At 36.4% G+C, this 15,469-nt stretch overlaps 1 protein-coding gene across 1 annotated transcript; it reads left to right on the plus strand.

Annotated features, from left to right (window-relative positions):
- The first annotated feature begins 1,753 nt into the window (after positions 1–1,753).
- LOC128989485 (uncharacterized) lies at positions 1,754–13,064 on the plus strand. Its single transcript, XM_054411379.1, has 3 exons — positions 1,754–1,979; positions 6,605–6,766; positions 7,363–13,064. The coding sequence occupies exons 1-3, from the start codon at positions 1,916–1,918 to the stop codon at positions 7,575–7,577; spliced, it is 441 nt and encodes a 146-aa protein (XP_054267354.1). The 5' UTR covers positions 1,754–1,915; the 3' UTR covers positions 7,578–13,064.
- The last annotated feature ends 2,405 nt before the right edge of the window (positions 13,065–15,469 follow it).

A 15,469-nucleotide genomic window follows, 5' to 3' on the forward strand; every position in this document is an offset into this window, starting at 1 on the left:
ACCTAGTTATAAGAAGCATGTTATTGCTATGATAAGAAAACCCACTGCTATACCAACCTAACAAAATCAGTGACACGCTTTTGACAGACTTCTGCCATGGCAGTGCTACCTCCGGTTATAATTTTAGCTCAGTGTACCTAGGATACAAAACCAACGATAGATTTTAAAGTACGTATTATAATAGTATAATTTTCTAACATATTTTAGTGAAATCATAATCAAGCAAATTGTGGCAAAAGCTGTGGCAGGGTTCCTTCCATCATGGTTATTACTATTACTAGGTGTACGATGCGGTTGTCTGCTTGCATTATTGAGCGGAGCTGGCTTAATCCAATACTTTTCTAAAGTCAATGGTACATATGTTCCTGGTAAATGAGATTAAATACTTGCAGATCCAATACTTAAATACTTTTTCAATGAAATGGTGACCATACAAAGTAGGTATTTTAAGCCAAGTATGAATGGAGATGAGTGTAGGATGAGTGTAGGATGAGTGGTGCCATTTTGTAGTCTTTATGTTAGTGACTATAAGGTTATAAAGTTATAAGGCTGACATATTCCTTAGACCAAGTCCCCACTAGAAAACTAGTGGGGCCTTGCTTAGACACAGCTGTTAATTAATAGCTCATACAGCTAATGGCAACCAAGGGACGTTTATAGTGAAATCCGAACCCCGAACCACATTTTTGCCTTGGTATACGAATTTGCATGAACCAAGTCTATGTTTTATCTGGTTATTATATTAAATGTCTACTTGCAGTAATGTCAATGATACATTTGGTTCGCATAATGGTTACGGAGAAAATTAAAAAAAATGTAAACTTTGAATTCCCATGTTATTCTTATAAACTGTTGTAGTTTTGCTTATTTTGATCAAATTTGGAAAACACACTCATTTCTTACAAAACTATTGACATTTTACAAAAAAAAAAATCAATTTTTTACCCTCCCTGCTGCAGCAAACTTAAGTACTCGTTAAATTAGTTCTTAAATAGGGAATAAATGTGATATTTTTAAGGAGGTATTTTAGTATACTAGCTAGTCTGCAGGATTGCTGTGGCGGGGGTATTTTCTTATTTAAGAAACAATTTTGGTTTCAAACTAAAGCTTATAATGTCCTCTTTGGGCATACCAATTTTTGTCTTAACTCACGGCAGTTTTCATTTACCTAAGTGTTTTATCAAAGCTTGTCGTAAAAATCACATTTTCAGAAAAGGGAACTCTTGTCGGCCTATTTGTAAGATATTTTGTTCTCTGTAAACTGAACTTTGTTGTAGTTCTCTAAATTTCCATTAGAATGCATTAGAGTTCATTTTTCGGCCTAAAAGTCTGTTTATAAAGTGAATATTAGAAATGGGACCATCTTTTCGTTAAGGGGAAATAACTTTGAGCGACAAGAGATACCTTTTCTCAAACCGTGCAGAGTTGCAAAATGATTTATTTCAACCGTTTACATCTTCAGTTCGATATTTTAACCGATACCGTCGTTAAATGAGGTATAGTATAACCATCGAAAAAAACCCGAATTTCGATATTGCGTCGACCTTAATTACTTATATTGGCCGTACTGAAAATTTTGCATTGCCGACAAGAGGTCCCTTTTCGCTTTCCACATCACATAGATTGTCTGTACGAAATGTATGAATGGTAATACCACTTTTCATAATGTCACTTATTTTTATGGGGTGCATAGAGTAATTTTTCAATTTAAAGGTGTTTGAGGTAGGCGTGGCATGGGAACGTGAGTGACCAACCCTGGCGGTGGCGGATGTCAGTTACTTACTAAATTTAATCATTTAATGTCAACTGTCAAACGAGTAAACGAAACGACCGATATAAGAGCTGTTATTGTTTACCAAACCTATTATTTGTGTTTCATCCGTAGCCTAGCCTGACCGAAAATTAACTAACAGTTATGGCTCTCTTCAGGACTTTATCTCTTATAACAGTTGTGTCTGCGGTTTACTTTTTTCACGAAGGTGAGTTTACTAAATAAAATAATGTGTTCCTATCCTAGGCCTACTCAAAACATAGGACGTTTTGGCTAGACGTAGTTTTCCCATGATCGAGTTTTATCTCTACCTTACTTCTCTGTGTGTTTAACCTAAGAAAATCTGCACATTTAAAAGAGTGGGAGGTCTGTTCCTATCCTAGGCCTACTCAAAACATAGGCCTCTGACGTTTTGGCTAGACGTAAATTTCCCATGATCGAGTTTTATCTCTACCTTACTTCTCGGTGTGTTTAACCTAAGAAAATCTGCACATTTAAAAGAGTGGGAGGTCTGAACCTGGGTACAGTTTCTTAACTGGGCTATGCTAATATCAATTGAAACTATTGAATTGAAAATATTGAATAATAATCAATATTTTTAAATATATCTATTACTAAGTTAGCTGTAACCCGCGGGCTTTGCCCCGTTTAACTTCTTAATTTTCAAGATTATCTCGTTCGCATGGCTCAATCACGTCCTGGTTGAAGTTTGTTCGCTACGCTCACTCACCTTTAGGTTGGAGCTCGTTCGCTACACTCACTCACCTTTAGGTTGGAGCTCGTTCGCTGCGCTCACTTGCCTTCGGGTTGGCTCGTTCGCTACGCTAACTCGCCTCCAGGTTGAAGTTCGTTCGCTACGCTCACTCACCTTTTGGTTGCAAATTAGCTGTTGTCATAAATGTAAAAGAAATAATAGTGCTGCACCCTGTTGGTAATCCTTGTAACTTTATAGCCAAAGTTACTTTTTTATCCTTTGAACATCATAGAACAGAACCAACTTGTTTAATTGAAACAGCTGTTAAGATTCAATAATTCCATTTCTCATAAGGTTAACATGGGAAACTCCAGAGCCACAGGGGCGGAGCCCAAAAGGATTTTTGAAATAAGAATATGCCTATATGTTAATCGGGAATGTGAGCTATCATCATGCCAAATTTCAGCCCAATCCGGCCAGTATTTTTCGCGTTCACTTGTCACAAACATACATCCATACATCCATCCATACATCCAAACTTTCTCATTTATAATATTAGTAGGACTAGCTGTAACCCGCGGGCTTTGCCCCGTTTAACTTCTTAATTTTCAAGATAATCTCGTTCGCATGGCTCAATCACGTCCTGGTTGGAGCTCGTTCGCTACACTCACTCACCTTTAGGTTGGAGCTCGTTCGCTGCGCTCACTTGCCTTCGGGTTGGCTCGTTCGCTACGCTAACTCGCCTCCAGGTTGAAGTTCGTTCGCTACGCTCACTCACCTTTTGGTTGCAAATTAGCTGTTGTCATAAATGTAAAAGAAATAATAGTGCTGCACCCTGTTGGTAATCCTTGTAACTTTATAGCCAAAGTTACTTTTTTATCCTTTGAACATCATAGAACAGAACCAACTTGTTTAATTGAAACAGCTGTTAAGATTCAATAATTCCATTTCTCATAAGGTTAACATGGGAAACTCCAGAGCCACAGGGGCGGAGCCCAAAAGGATTTTTGAAATAAGAATATGCCTATATGTTAATAGGGAATGTGAGCTATCATCATGCCAAATTTCAGCCCAATCCGGCCAGTATTTTTCGCGTTCACTTGTCACAAACATACATCCATACATCCATCCATACATCCAAACTTTCTCATTTATAATATTAGTAGGACTAGCTGTAACCCGCGGGCTTTGCCCCGTTTAACTTCTTAATTTTCAAGATAATCTCGTTCGCATGGCTCAATCACGTCCTGGTTGAAGTTTGTTTGCTACGCTCACTCACCCTTTAGGTTGGACCACCTTTAGGTTGGAGATTAGCATAGCCCAGTTAAGAAACTGTACCCCTGAACTCATTTCGAATAGACCAATAGGCAATAATTAGGCTAACTGAAAATAACTTGTGTGAACCTGGCAATAACTTGGCAATAAGTAGTGCACGCGCCCGCTAAAATCTATTGCTGGCCGTTTTGTGGAAAAATACGTCCGCGAGCCATATTACCGATGATGCCAACAGATAGAGGACACTTTAACGGGTACCCGACAGTATCAACATCATGTACCTGGGGGATTTGTTATGGGGGGTAAAACCAGCAATAAGTAGTGCGCGTGCCCGATAAAATCTATTGCGGATAACACGTCCGCGAGCAATATTAATGATGATGCCAACAGATAGAGGACACTTTAACGGACACCACAGTATCAACATCATGTACCTGGGGGATTTTTTATGGGGGGTAAAACCAGCAATAAGTTGTGCACGCGCCCGATAAAATCTATTGCTGGCCGTATTGGGGAAAAATACGTCCGCGAGCAATATTACCGATGATGCCAACAGATAGAGGACACTTTAACGGACACGACAGTATCAACATCATGTACCTGGGGGATTTGTTATGGGGAGTAAAACCAGCAATAAGTTGTGCGCGTGCCCGATAAAATCTATTGCCTACCTTATTGCAGAAAAATACATCCGCGAGCAATATTACCGATGATGCCAACAGATAGAGGACACTTTAACGGACACGACAGTATCAACATAATGTACCTGGGGGATTTGTTATGGGGGGTAAAATCAGCAATAAGTTGTGCGCGTGCCCGATAAAATCTATTGCCTGCCGTATTGCAGAAAAATACGTCCGCGAGCAATGTTACCGATGATGCCAACAGATAGAGGACACTTTAACGGACATGACAGTATCAACATAATGTACCTGGGGGATTTTTTATGGGGGGTAAAACCAGCATTAAGAAGTGTGCGCGCCAGATAAAATTTATTGCTGGCCGTATTGCGGAAAAATACGTCCGCGAGCAATATTAACGATGATGCCAACAGATAGAGGACACTTCAACGGACACAACAGCATCAACATAATGTACCTGGGGTTTTCGCGAGCAATATTACCGATGATGCCAACAGATAGAGGACACTTTAACGGACACAACAGTATCAACATAATGTACCTGGGGGTTTTGTTATGGTGGGGAAAACCAGTAATAAGTAGTTGCGGTGCGGGCGCCCGATAAAATCTATTGCTGGCCGTATTGCGGAAAAATACGTCCGCGAGCAATATTACCGATGATGCCAATAGATAGAGGACACTAACGGACATGACAGTATCAACATAATGTACCTAATTTTAATGTGCAATTAATTTTTAAGTAGGCCTATTATTAATAATAATACTAATGTGTAATTTTATTTAAGCCTAAGAGGATATTCCGCTGCAATCATCACAAAGTTAATACAGTAGAGGTTTCCTGCTAAAAATGGGAGCCCTTCGGCTAACATTCTCGTTCACCGTTTGTAGGAATCATCTTGTGGGAATTCTTTATTATAGGCTAATAACCTTAAAAAAACTGCCCATTTCTTCTAATTGGTGGCGTTCTATGACTTTTCTATGTTTCCATAGTTTGAAAATCCGTTCTTTCAAGAATTGCTCAAGAAATACAACAGCATTGTGTCAATTCATTTTTCTTATTTGGTGAAATGTATCAAATTGTGTAGCTTAGGCTTTCTCGATTTTTTCCCAATTTTAAATAGTAAATATTTAATTTCCACCAAATCAGTAAATCTTTACATTGAATTGCAAAAATAAATATTATGAGTAATTGAATTATCCAGCTGATAATAATGTAAACAAGGATGTTGACGTTTTGACAGAAGACGACAGTTATAACAACAACAATTTGACGAGTGCAGTTTGAATGTTCCGTGTTCCGTTCTGATACCAATTCTGCTGTCCCGGGCGCGGTGGTGGGGGGTCTGGGTCCTCCATGGACGGTCTCGTTTGCTCAATCACCGAATAATGTTTTAACTTCGGCATTTGAGTAAATCAGTTTACCCACAACGTCTGGGCATTTCGCTTCGGCCAATGTCTGAATAAAATGCTTACTCCACGACGTGGGTATTTCACACTGTCCAGATCGCGTAGTGGGTATTTGGACAATGTGCAAATTAGAAGTTTGAGTGTAACATATATACCGTACAATATTTACCATTATTGTAAATTGCTTGGATCATCTTTAAAAATATGACAGACAAATGGTAGCCTGCTCTTTGCAACAAACATTGTGAGGGAATTCCTATCGCACAGGGTTAATTTACTTTACTTAAGTTAACTATAACTCTGTAATTAAAGCAATTATTACTGAGACCGAGAGTCACTTTCATGTTTGCATTATTTACTTTTTAATGTAATTTAATTTATGTTATCGTTATTATTAATTTACTTAAAAAAGCAAGCATTCAAGTTTTTCTCTGGAACTGAACTTTTTGGTACTCTTTTCAATATGGATAGCCTTTGGATTACCAATAGGCTTTAGCCTATTGTATATATAGGGTATATATAGGGTTTAGATATTTGTGTTTTTACCAATTATATTTTTTGTAGCTAATATTTTTAAAATTTCATTACCGGTACCGCTTAAATTATTTGACGGCTAAATAAAGGCGGAATCGGGGATAAAGGTCCCCAATATCTATAACAATCTGTTTAAATTTAGTAAGGATTAGGTTTAGCTTTATCTAGGACAAATATTAGGCTATTTACAATAATACAAACACATTCAACAACATTATAATTGGTTTCTCACTGAGATTGTTTACCAGGCCCTATGAGCTCAAAATATTTGCTTTCTTTCAGGATTTGGTATTAAATGCTGGGTTTGTCGATCAGACTCCGATCCTAAGTGTGGGGATCCATTTGATAACTCTTCAGTACCCATCATAGATTGTAAACAAGAGAAAGATCTTGAGCATATTCCAGGAGTTCGCCCTACTATGTGCAGGAAAATTCGACAAAAAGGTATGTTGGCTCAATGTTTATACAGGGTGAAACGACATGATTCTAACTCCATCTGATTGGGGTTGTGGGGTTATGAGAGTACTGGTTTAAAAGCACAAGTGGAAGTTTCAATAGACAAGGAGAGTTGGACCAGTGTTCCTGATAATTCTATAAAGTAGCCTATGTACGGTTGGGGAGGGATCAGTTAAGTTTCTATTAACCAGGCTGTATGCTAGTCCAGTAGTCTTGCAGTCTGAGATATTGATTTTTAAGTATAGGTCTATTGAAACTGTCATGCCACTGTGTATCTAAACCGTCCAATCAGTTGTGTCGTTTTGCATCCGAGTAATTTTTGTAACCATTATGATTGAGAAAGGTTATGTCATGATTATCTAACCAAACCTCACTCCGCGATCGCTAAATATGTACTCTATTTTTATTTATTTCCAAACTTCTCTCTTAGTCATCCACTAGCAGGCAGTTTCACCTGGCACTAGAGATTACAGCATTGAGCCGGATTTGTAAATTTTGAAATTTCATAAATAGTTGATACCTTGATTGAAGTTTTCAAATATGACAACTTATGAACTATGTCAATTAGTTGACCTATATTTCAGTGAATGGAGAGTGGCGATACTTCAGAAGTTGCGCTTATCTTGGAGAGCCTGGGATACAGGGGGACGAGCGCTTCTGTTTGATGCGCACAGGCACCTACAACATCTGGATGGAGTACTGCACCTGTAATACTAAAGACGGCTGCAACACAGGTTCATTGACAGCTCTCTCTTCTCTCGCAGCATTTGTTTTTGTACTCGTTACATTATTTAGGTAGGCCTAAGCAATAGAAAGTTACAATCTAATACAAGTCTGATTGTTGGCTTACGAGGTTGAACAAGTTAGGTTTCTTAAGTCTCAAAAGTAATAAGTAGTGATGGGCTGATTCCAGAATTGGTTGATTCCAAACCCGATTCTAGAACATTGGTTTTGATTCTCAATTTCGCACCTAATACTGATACCTTTATAAATACATTTAAAAAAACATAAGTACTTCTCTATATCCCTACAAATAAAGGAGCATGTTATTGATATTTAATCTTTAAGAGTCCTTGTAGGCTAGGGGCCATCTTGGATAATTTCCAACAGCTGGTGAAGAGTTATCGCTTAAAAATATTTTTCAAACACCAAATTAATTATTATTTAAATATCTAGTACACTGTAAGATTAGAAAAGTTTTGAATTGTTCTCCAAGGGAGTCCATGGAAGCTAACGGCCATCTTGGATTTGCCCGCCATAAGAGCAATGTTAATTTTTAGTTAATTTCAAATAGTCGCTGTAGAGTTATTTACCATCTCAAAATATATTTTCTTTCAAACACCAGTGTCATTTTGAAGTAAATATCTCTGAGTACACTGTAAGATTATACACTTTCTTTATAGTTTTATAATTGTTTGACGACTTAGAACGTCTAAGCTCCAAGGACTCTAAATTTGTACAATAAGATTTAACTGCATTGTTAAAATTACATCTAGATTAGGTTAGCCTATAAGGAAAATAAGATAACTTCATAAAGACACGCATCATATTTTATTGAATTGAAACAACAAACACCGGTTTAGGTTAATCAATATCACTTAAATTACTTAAAGAATCACAAAGGAGTTCGTCACATCAGTCAAACGGAGATCATAACTCATTTTTTAACAATTCACTATTCACGCGTACAGCAATCAACAACATCCCCATTCCCAAACTCACGATAACTGCTTCAGTTCAATCAGAGAGAAACAACATATAACGATAAGAATACATGACTAAACGAGCACCGTGTGATTGACCACGCAACTTAGTGCCTACAAACTCGCCCGATTTGGGCAGGTGACACTTATACACATCAGAAAACCCAACCAATATGGGGTTGGCGACACTTAGAGGGTTAAAGGAACAACCATTGATTGTATTTACTCACAAAGTGTGTTTTTAGTCAATGATATAGGTAAATTTATCTGCTCATGAAATGTACACATCAAACCTATCACAAGTTAGAAACACAAGTTAAACTAGTACCATTGACCATATACTGTACACTTTGTGTGAATTATATTATATATTCAATGCTTGTGGCAACATTGCTCTCGATCTGACAACATGGTTACAAGTGATAAGTCCCTATCATTTAACTTTGTTCTACTAGTTGTTAGTTGATCACGCGATTTGTTGTGAAATGCAAAGGCATACTATTTTTTATTATAAAACGAATGTGAGCTAATGAACATGGAATTATTTATTAGCTGACTTCAGAGTATTCCAAATTAACTATGATGTACCACTCTTTACAACCGTCAATGTTAGTTGAGTTTTGCATCATGATTAACCTTCTTTTTTAGAATCGGTATCAAGTACAATGAAGCAAAGTTCGAGTATCAGGGATTCTTTGATACTGCTGGTGTAGGAGGTATCGAGAACTGGAATAACGCCCATCCCTAGTAATTAGGTTATATCTGATTTGATTTCAATTGATTTTTTTTTCAATTTTGATTCCAATTTTTTTGTATATACGGAGGCTAGTTTAAAATCAGGACACTTAAAATGTGGTTGATTGATTGATTCATTGATTGTCCCTTAGTTGCCATTAGCTGTATGGGCTATTAATTAACAGCTGTGTCTAAGGAATGTCGGCCTTAGTCACTAACAAGACTACAAGATTGCGCCACTCATCCTACACTCATCTCCATTCATACTTGGCTTAAAATACCTACTATGTATGGTCGCCATTTCATAAAAAAGTATTTAAAGTACTTATTGGTTTTACATTTGCTTTCATGAAACATTTTTCCAAAGTTTTGACCAATTTTAGAATAAAAATGTACGTAGTTGAGTCACCGGCAGAGTGCTCTGGATGTAAATTACTTATTTCCATCATATACGCAATACCAATAATTAAATCAAGCCGAACTGCAAGGGTAACTGATGGTAAACGAATGCGTCTTGTGCTTGTGTAAATTACATCTACTATCACAGTAACAACTAAGGGAAAACTATAAATAAAATCTAACTTAGAACTTAGACTGCAGCCCAACTTGTGAGTGACTGATGCAACTAGATGTTCTTGATAATAAAATAGCTACAGGTGGTCTACATAGATCTGATGTCTCCATCTACCTGTATCCAAAATTTAATGATAATACCTACCTAACTCATCAACAATTAGTAAGTATATGTGGTTAATTTGAAGTATATTTTATTCATGAATCTCTCTTGAAAAAGCAGCTATCCCTTGATATTTTTTCTATTATTAATTATTTTGCAAAGAACAAAGTGTGTTCATGTTTAATATCATAGGTGTTAGTATTTATTGATAGATATTTAGTGGATTTCAGATCAACTTAGCTTTGGATGTTTAGTCAGTCCAATATAGCAAATCATTGTATTAATATGCTTATGTCAATAATAAGCAGCAATCAATTAGCTGCTATATTATTAAACATTCCGCCCAATCTGTATTTAATCTGTGAGATACTTAAAGATATTATAAATGTTATTTAACTTTATTTTACTAAGCTTTTATGAATGCACAAGTACAAACAGTTTGCCTTATCAGCCAAAAATAATGTCTGCGTTTTGTACAGTTACTTTTATTCCATAGTTAACTGAAGCCATGTTATATGTTGTGCTTATTGCTGTAAAATGTAGTTTATAGTCAATTTATTGTTAGTATTAATTATAAAACCATGTTTATGGCAACAAGTTTTGATCGTGTTAAGTAATTAGACTTTAAACAATATAATTTATACTGATTAACTGTTTTCCACTTTAACACGTTAAGTGCGGTCGCGGGATGGCCGGCCGCGGAAACTGTAAATGTGCTGTGTGGTTGAGTCCACAAAAACATTTTAATTTATTAGTTTCATCCAAATGAGAGGTATATTATAGCATGTACTGTCAGTTGTTGTGGACCTAGTTTTACAAGAACGCAATAGATAGCAGTACTAAACAAAACTGCTAGCAGGCTCTCAGTATTGCCAAATGGAGGGAAAAAGCAGGGGCAAAAAACCCAGATACACCATAAACAAATATAGAAAAAAAGGCGTTAAGTACAATTTTGAGGTTAGGTTCCTTCCACAATGCTTCACTACAGTAACTCAATTTCAATTTCAGCTATTCAATTTTTTTTAGGATTTGTTTATTATCCTATTCCACTTCTCTAAATCCAAGCCAAAACCACATACTACATTAAATTTTGAGTGGTCTCCTTCACTGATAAAATAGTCGGATCTGGAAACGAATCATACTGATTGAAGTATAAAGTTGGCACAATAATCGGCAATCGGACACAACATTCCCCAGGCAAGGCTGAGCTCAGACTGAAGCAAGGTTGTTGGCATTTGAGGAGTATGACACTTCCTGCCCTGTCTCAGTGGTGCCAGTACCGCGAACCGGTGAGAATTCCTGCACTGCATGCTTAACGTGTTAAACATTATTTCCTGTTAATGTTAAAGGTTGAATTTACCTTACGTATGCTTCTACATTTTTGCATTTAAAGAAAAACTCACTCTCTGAAATTCGCTTGTAATTAGCAATATTAACATCCATCTAAGTCATTAATAACACTTCTAAAGTACTGATAAATCCAAACAAACTACTGTACAATCCTAAACTGTTCAAAGAAGCAATGAATACTTTCTTATAAACAATGAATAACGAGGGACAGAAGGTTGAACGTCATTAATGAGCCAAGCAGTTGTTTTGAATTTGTTTTTGGTGAGCGAGAATTGAAAATAACTTATAATACCTGAGATTTGTTTAAATCAACCTTTAAACACGATTGGTAAACTAGAGAAGCATATGCAAGCTAAGGAATACATATTTAACAATGCTGTAAATGTTACCAGAAGTATAATGGTTGGTACCTAAGACTCTTATCTCATGGAATGTCATAATTTTTTTCTAAAACAGTTCTACTATTTATACACAGATTTGTGTTTAGAGCTACAAATATTTCTCACAGTGCCTTTATTACCTAAATTGTTCCGAACTAAGAATTTCAATTTAGAGTGAGATTTTTCAACAGAATGTACATTTTTTCCCATTTGTGATAGAACTAGCTTTTATTCTGGAGTTTTAAGAAATCCAATCCACATTATTGTAAAACACATTGATGACAATCTAGCAAATTTATGTCTTTTTATCTTTGTAATTAATTATATAGATACAGAATATAAGCTTTAGAAATACTTACAAAATGAAGTATCCTAGGCACTGTATTTTTGCACAAGTTTTTCCACAAAAATATACTTAATCAATTGTTCATTCTTATTCATTAGTGTTATGTTATCCAGCCGTAGTGTAAATTTTATTGTTAAAACTTCATCATCAGCAAGGTAATAAGTGTATCAGGTAGGCTAGTTACAAGGTTGTGTTAACTATGCACAATTTTGAATACTGAAATAGTCTAGCGTATAGTAGAGACAGTGAAATTAATATCTGGGGCCAAATATGCAAATAATCCGTCCACATCACACACAAGTCAGTATATATATTGATTGTTTTTATTGACGAGAGTTATATAAATAGTTAATCAAAATATCGATTTTACATTATGTTAGATAGGCCTGCCTTGAAATAGTGTTTAAATTTACTTCAATTTTAAGGAACTAGATTTCACTGTGAAGTGACTTCAATAAAGTTAAAGTTAAGTTTTGCCAATTAATATTATAACTAAATTTATAAGGATCATAGTGGTGCACTACTATACACAGTAGTGGTGCATTGAGATACTCACTTAACTCAAATGTAATAGAAAACGTAACATGAGTACTACCTGTCGTCAACATTATCCATTTTAATGGTGGAAAGCCATGCTTAAAATTGTTGAAAAAATAAGACAGCATTCTATTAGTTATTATAGTTTTTACTTTATAGTTTTACTTTATAGTTATCATATCAAATGTCATTGTATAAACAATAAAGTTTGTGTTAACTGTCCATGTGAATAAATGTATGTTCTTTTTTACTTATTTTTAAAGAGTAGTGTCATTGACTATACACAGAATAGTGTATAGTCAATGGTAGTGTTTAATCTGTCATGTTATTATATTAGTATGTGTAATTTTTAGTTGTTTATTAGCAACATTTATTGTAAGACTTTGCCTTTTTGCAAGTTAATTCTGTGCCTTTTGATAACATTATATAACATTTTTAGACTGCATTTGATAAGTTATGTTGTATATTGATAGTTGTGATTATATTGTAAAATATGTGTACAGAATGTCAAATTTGTGTTTGTAATTTTAAAATAAAGTAAAACATTTTTACTGCACAATTTGTTTGTCTTGGAGTTCTAGTACTTATTTGATAAATTTGAATTCAAAAAATATTTGTTTGGGATTGAAAAGCATTTTTTAGCTTTGAGTATGGTAAATTTTCCAGTCAGTTTTGCAAAAGGCTAAAACACTGCTAAAAGCTGTCATCAAAGCTACGTCTCCCTCAGATTCACCCACCGCAACATTGCTAATATTTCATTAATTTAGTTTAAACTGAATCACTGATTGACTACTCTTTAACTTGACCGTGTAGGTTATTTACAAATTATTTTAGTATACAATAATCTAAACACAAGTCCTTCCCAGGCTGAGGCTCTCAACAGCTGTGTCCACCGTTAGGGGAATAAGGCCCTGATTTGTGGGTCTATGTTGGTGTGGGGCCTGGGGTGGACGCCCCCCCTTGGTATGCCACTGACCATAACCAAGCTATAGGCTACTTGCCAACTTGCACAAAAGGCAAATGTGACTGTAGACAAAATACCAAGACTGAAAAAGGCTAATGATAAAAAAAAAACAAAGCTTATATTTAACTACTCCTGGCATGAGCAGAATCGTTCTAAAACTCATTGTAAAATAAGTGAAGGATTTGTGGCGAAATGCGGTAGGACGGATGTTTATTAGGATACCTGGGCCCAATCTTGCTGCCCATCCACTGCTAAATCACACACATTTCAAGTTGCTACTCGAACCTTTTTTAAGCAAACGTAATAACATCGTCAAAGTGCACAATAATACCTTAGCTGCCTATTACAGCCAGCTTTTATGTTTAATTACTTTTTATTTAATAAATAGCGAACAGAGATTTAACTAGATATTTGGACTAATAGAATTATATATCTACAAGTATCTAGAATTTGAATATGAAACATTGTGAATTAGACCACAACCAACTTGGCAACCTAATTACATAATTAATCAAATTCTCATTGCCCTAGTCTACACCCTTTCCCAACCCCTATAACTGTATCTACTCATTCTAATAATACTCATCGATACAGAGACGCCAATCCCAGGGGTGCTTCCACTAGACTGCTGACTACTCGTGGTGCGTTCTTTCGGCGAATTTTGGTGTGCGCGCACATATAACTAAAGGCCTGGTTCCACAGGATGCGGAATCTCCGCCGTGCGGTGCGATTTTTTCCGCTGCGGAATTAAAACGTTACTGGTTTAATGGAGTTCCCATGTATGCGGTTCCACTGACTTGCGATTCCGCATCCCGAAATTTCCGTTCCGCATGGCGGAGAAATCATACTGGTCTGAGAGCAGTAGAAGTGCGGATTCCGCGAGCGGAGAAGAGCCATCAAATATTGTGACCGTGCAGTTTCATTGACTTGTGCTGTAAAAAGAGTTATAGATGAACGATTATAAAGTAACACCTATAATCGCAACACCGATTTTCAACAAACTTACTGTTAAAATAAATTATTATAATACATTTAACATAAACTGTCGAAAATGGTAGACCTGACGAACAATTATCCTGAGATGTTTGGGTATCAAGTGTTAAACGGGATCTCGTGATTGAAACGCCTTAAATTTTGTTAAATAAATAGCAAAAGGCCCCTTCACTGTCTCGATTCTTAAATATGTCACTTCAATCACTGTGACTTGACGCTAACAAAGATAAAAGATCGACAACATCATCATCAATGGCATCATATAGCATCAAAGCCAAAAGGGCTTTCCTCTTTCTATCCATACTCGTCGCTAGTTTGGACAGAACTGAATATCCGCAACGTTATTTTCACAGTCTGTAGAACCACCCCTCTAGATTTTTCGCTGCGTAATTTTCCGTTGTGAAAAATTATGCACCGCATGGCGGAGATTCCGCATCCTGTGGAACCATAGCTCTCTGACTGTCTCGAGTCGTCTCGGTGATTTCACACCTGTACGAGTGCTCCGCTTGTTGTAGTAGTGACGCTACAGATTTGATTTGTTAGCCTCGAGATCACGCTTAAATGATGAAATTCACAATTTTTCTGTTGATTTGATTTACCCACTTGTCTCTTTTTGTCAAACAATACAATAATACCACCTGATATCACTACTGCTGCTGCTGGAATCATCAAACCAAGATAACTGCATGAAAATCCAGATTCACACCACGGGACAGTCGAAGCTGATATCTTTCAATATATTGACGGTAATAACAATAAACGTGGCCGCTATAGCATCCGCGGCTGTGTGAATTGGCGCATTGCTAAGGCTTGCATGGCTTTTATCCAGCCATGCACACCTCGTGGAGTTGGGAAAGGCCTTTTGTGAAATGTCAATAGATTGTTCCACTGGGACTAAGATGTGATTTGATCCCTTGATCTAAATCCGTCTGCTGGACAGAGAGACAACACTTGTCCTTTAATCAGACATAACAATCTACTGCGCAGTAATTACTTGTAAACCTTTC

This window comes from Macrosteles quadrilineatus, unplaced genomic scaffold (genome assembly GCF_028750875.1).
Source record: "Macrosteles quadrilineatus isolate MER2022 unplaced genomic scaffold, UCM_ALF_1.0 Scaffold_3__2_contigs__length_128488019, whole genome shotgun sequence".
NCBI lineage: Eukaryota > Metazoa > Arthropoda > Insecta > Hemiptera > Cicadellidae > Macrosteles > Macrosteles quadrilineatus.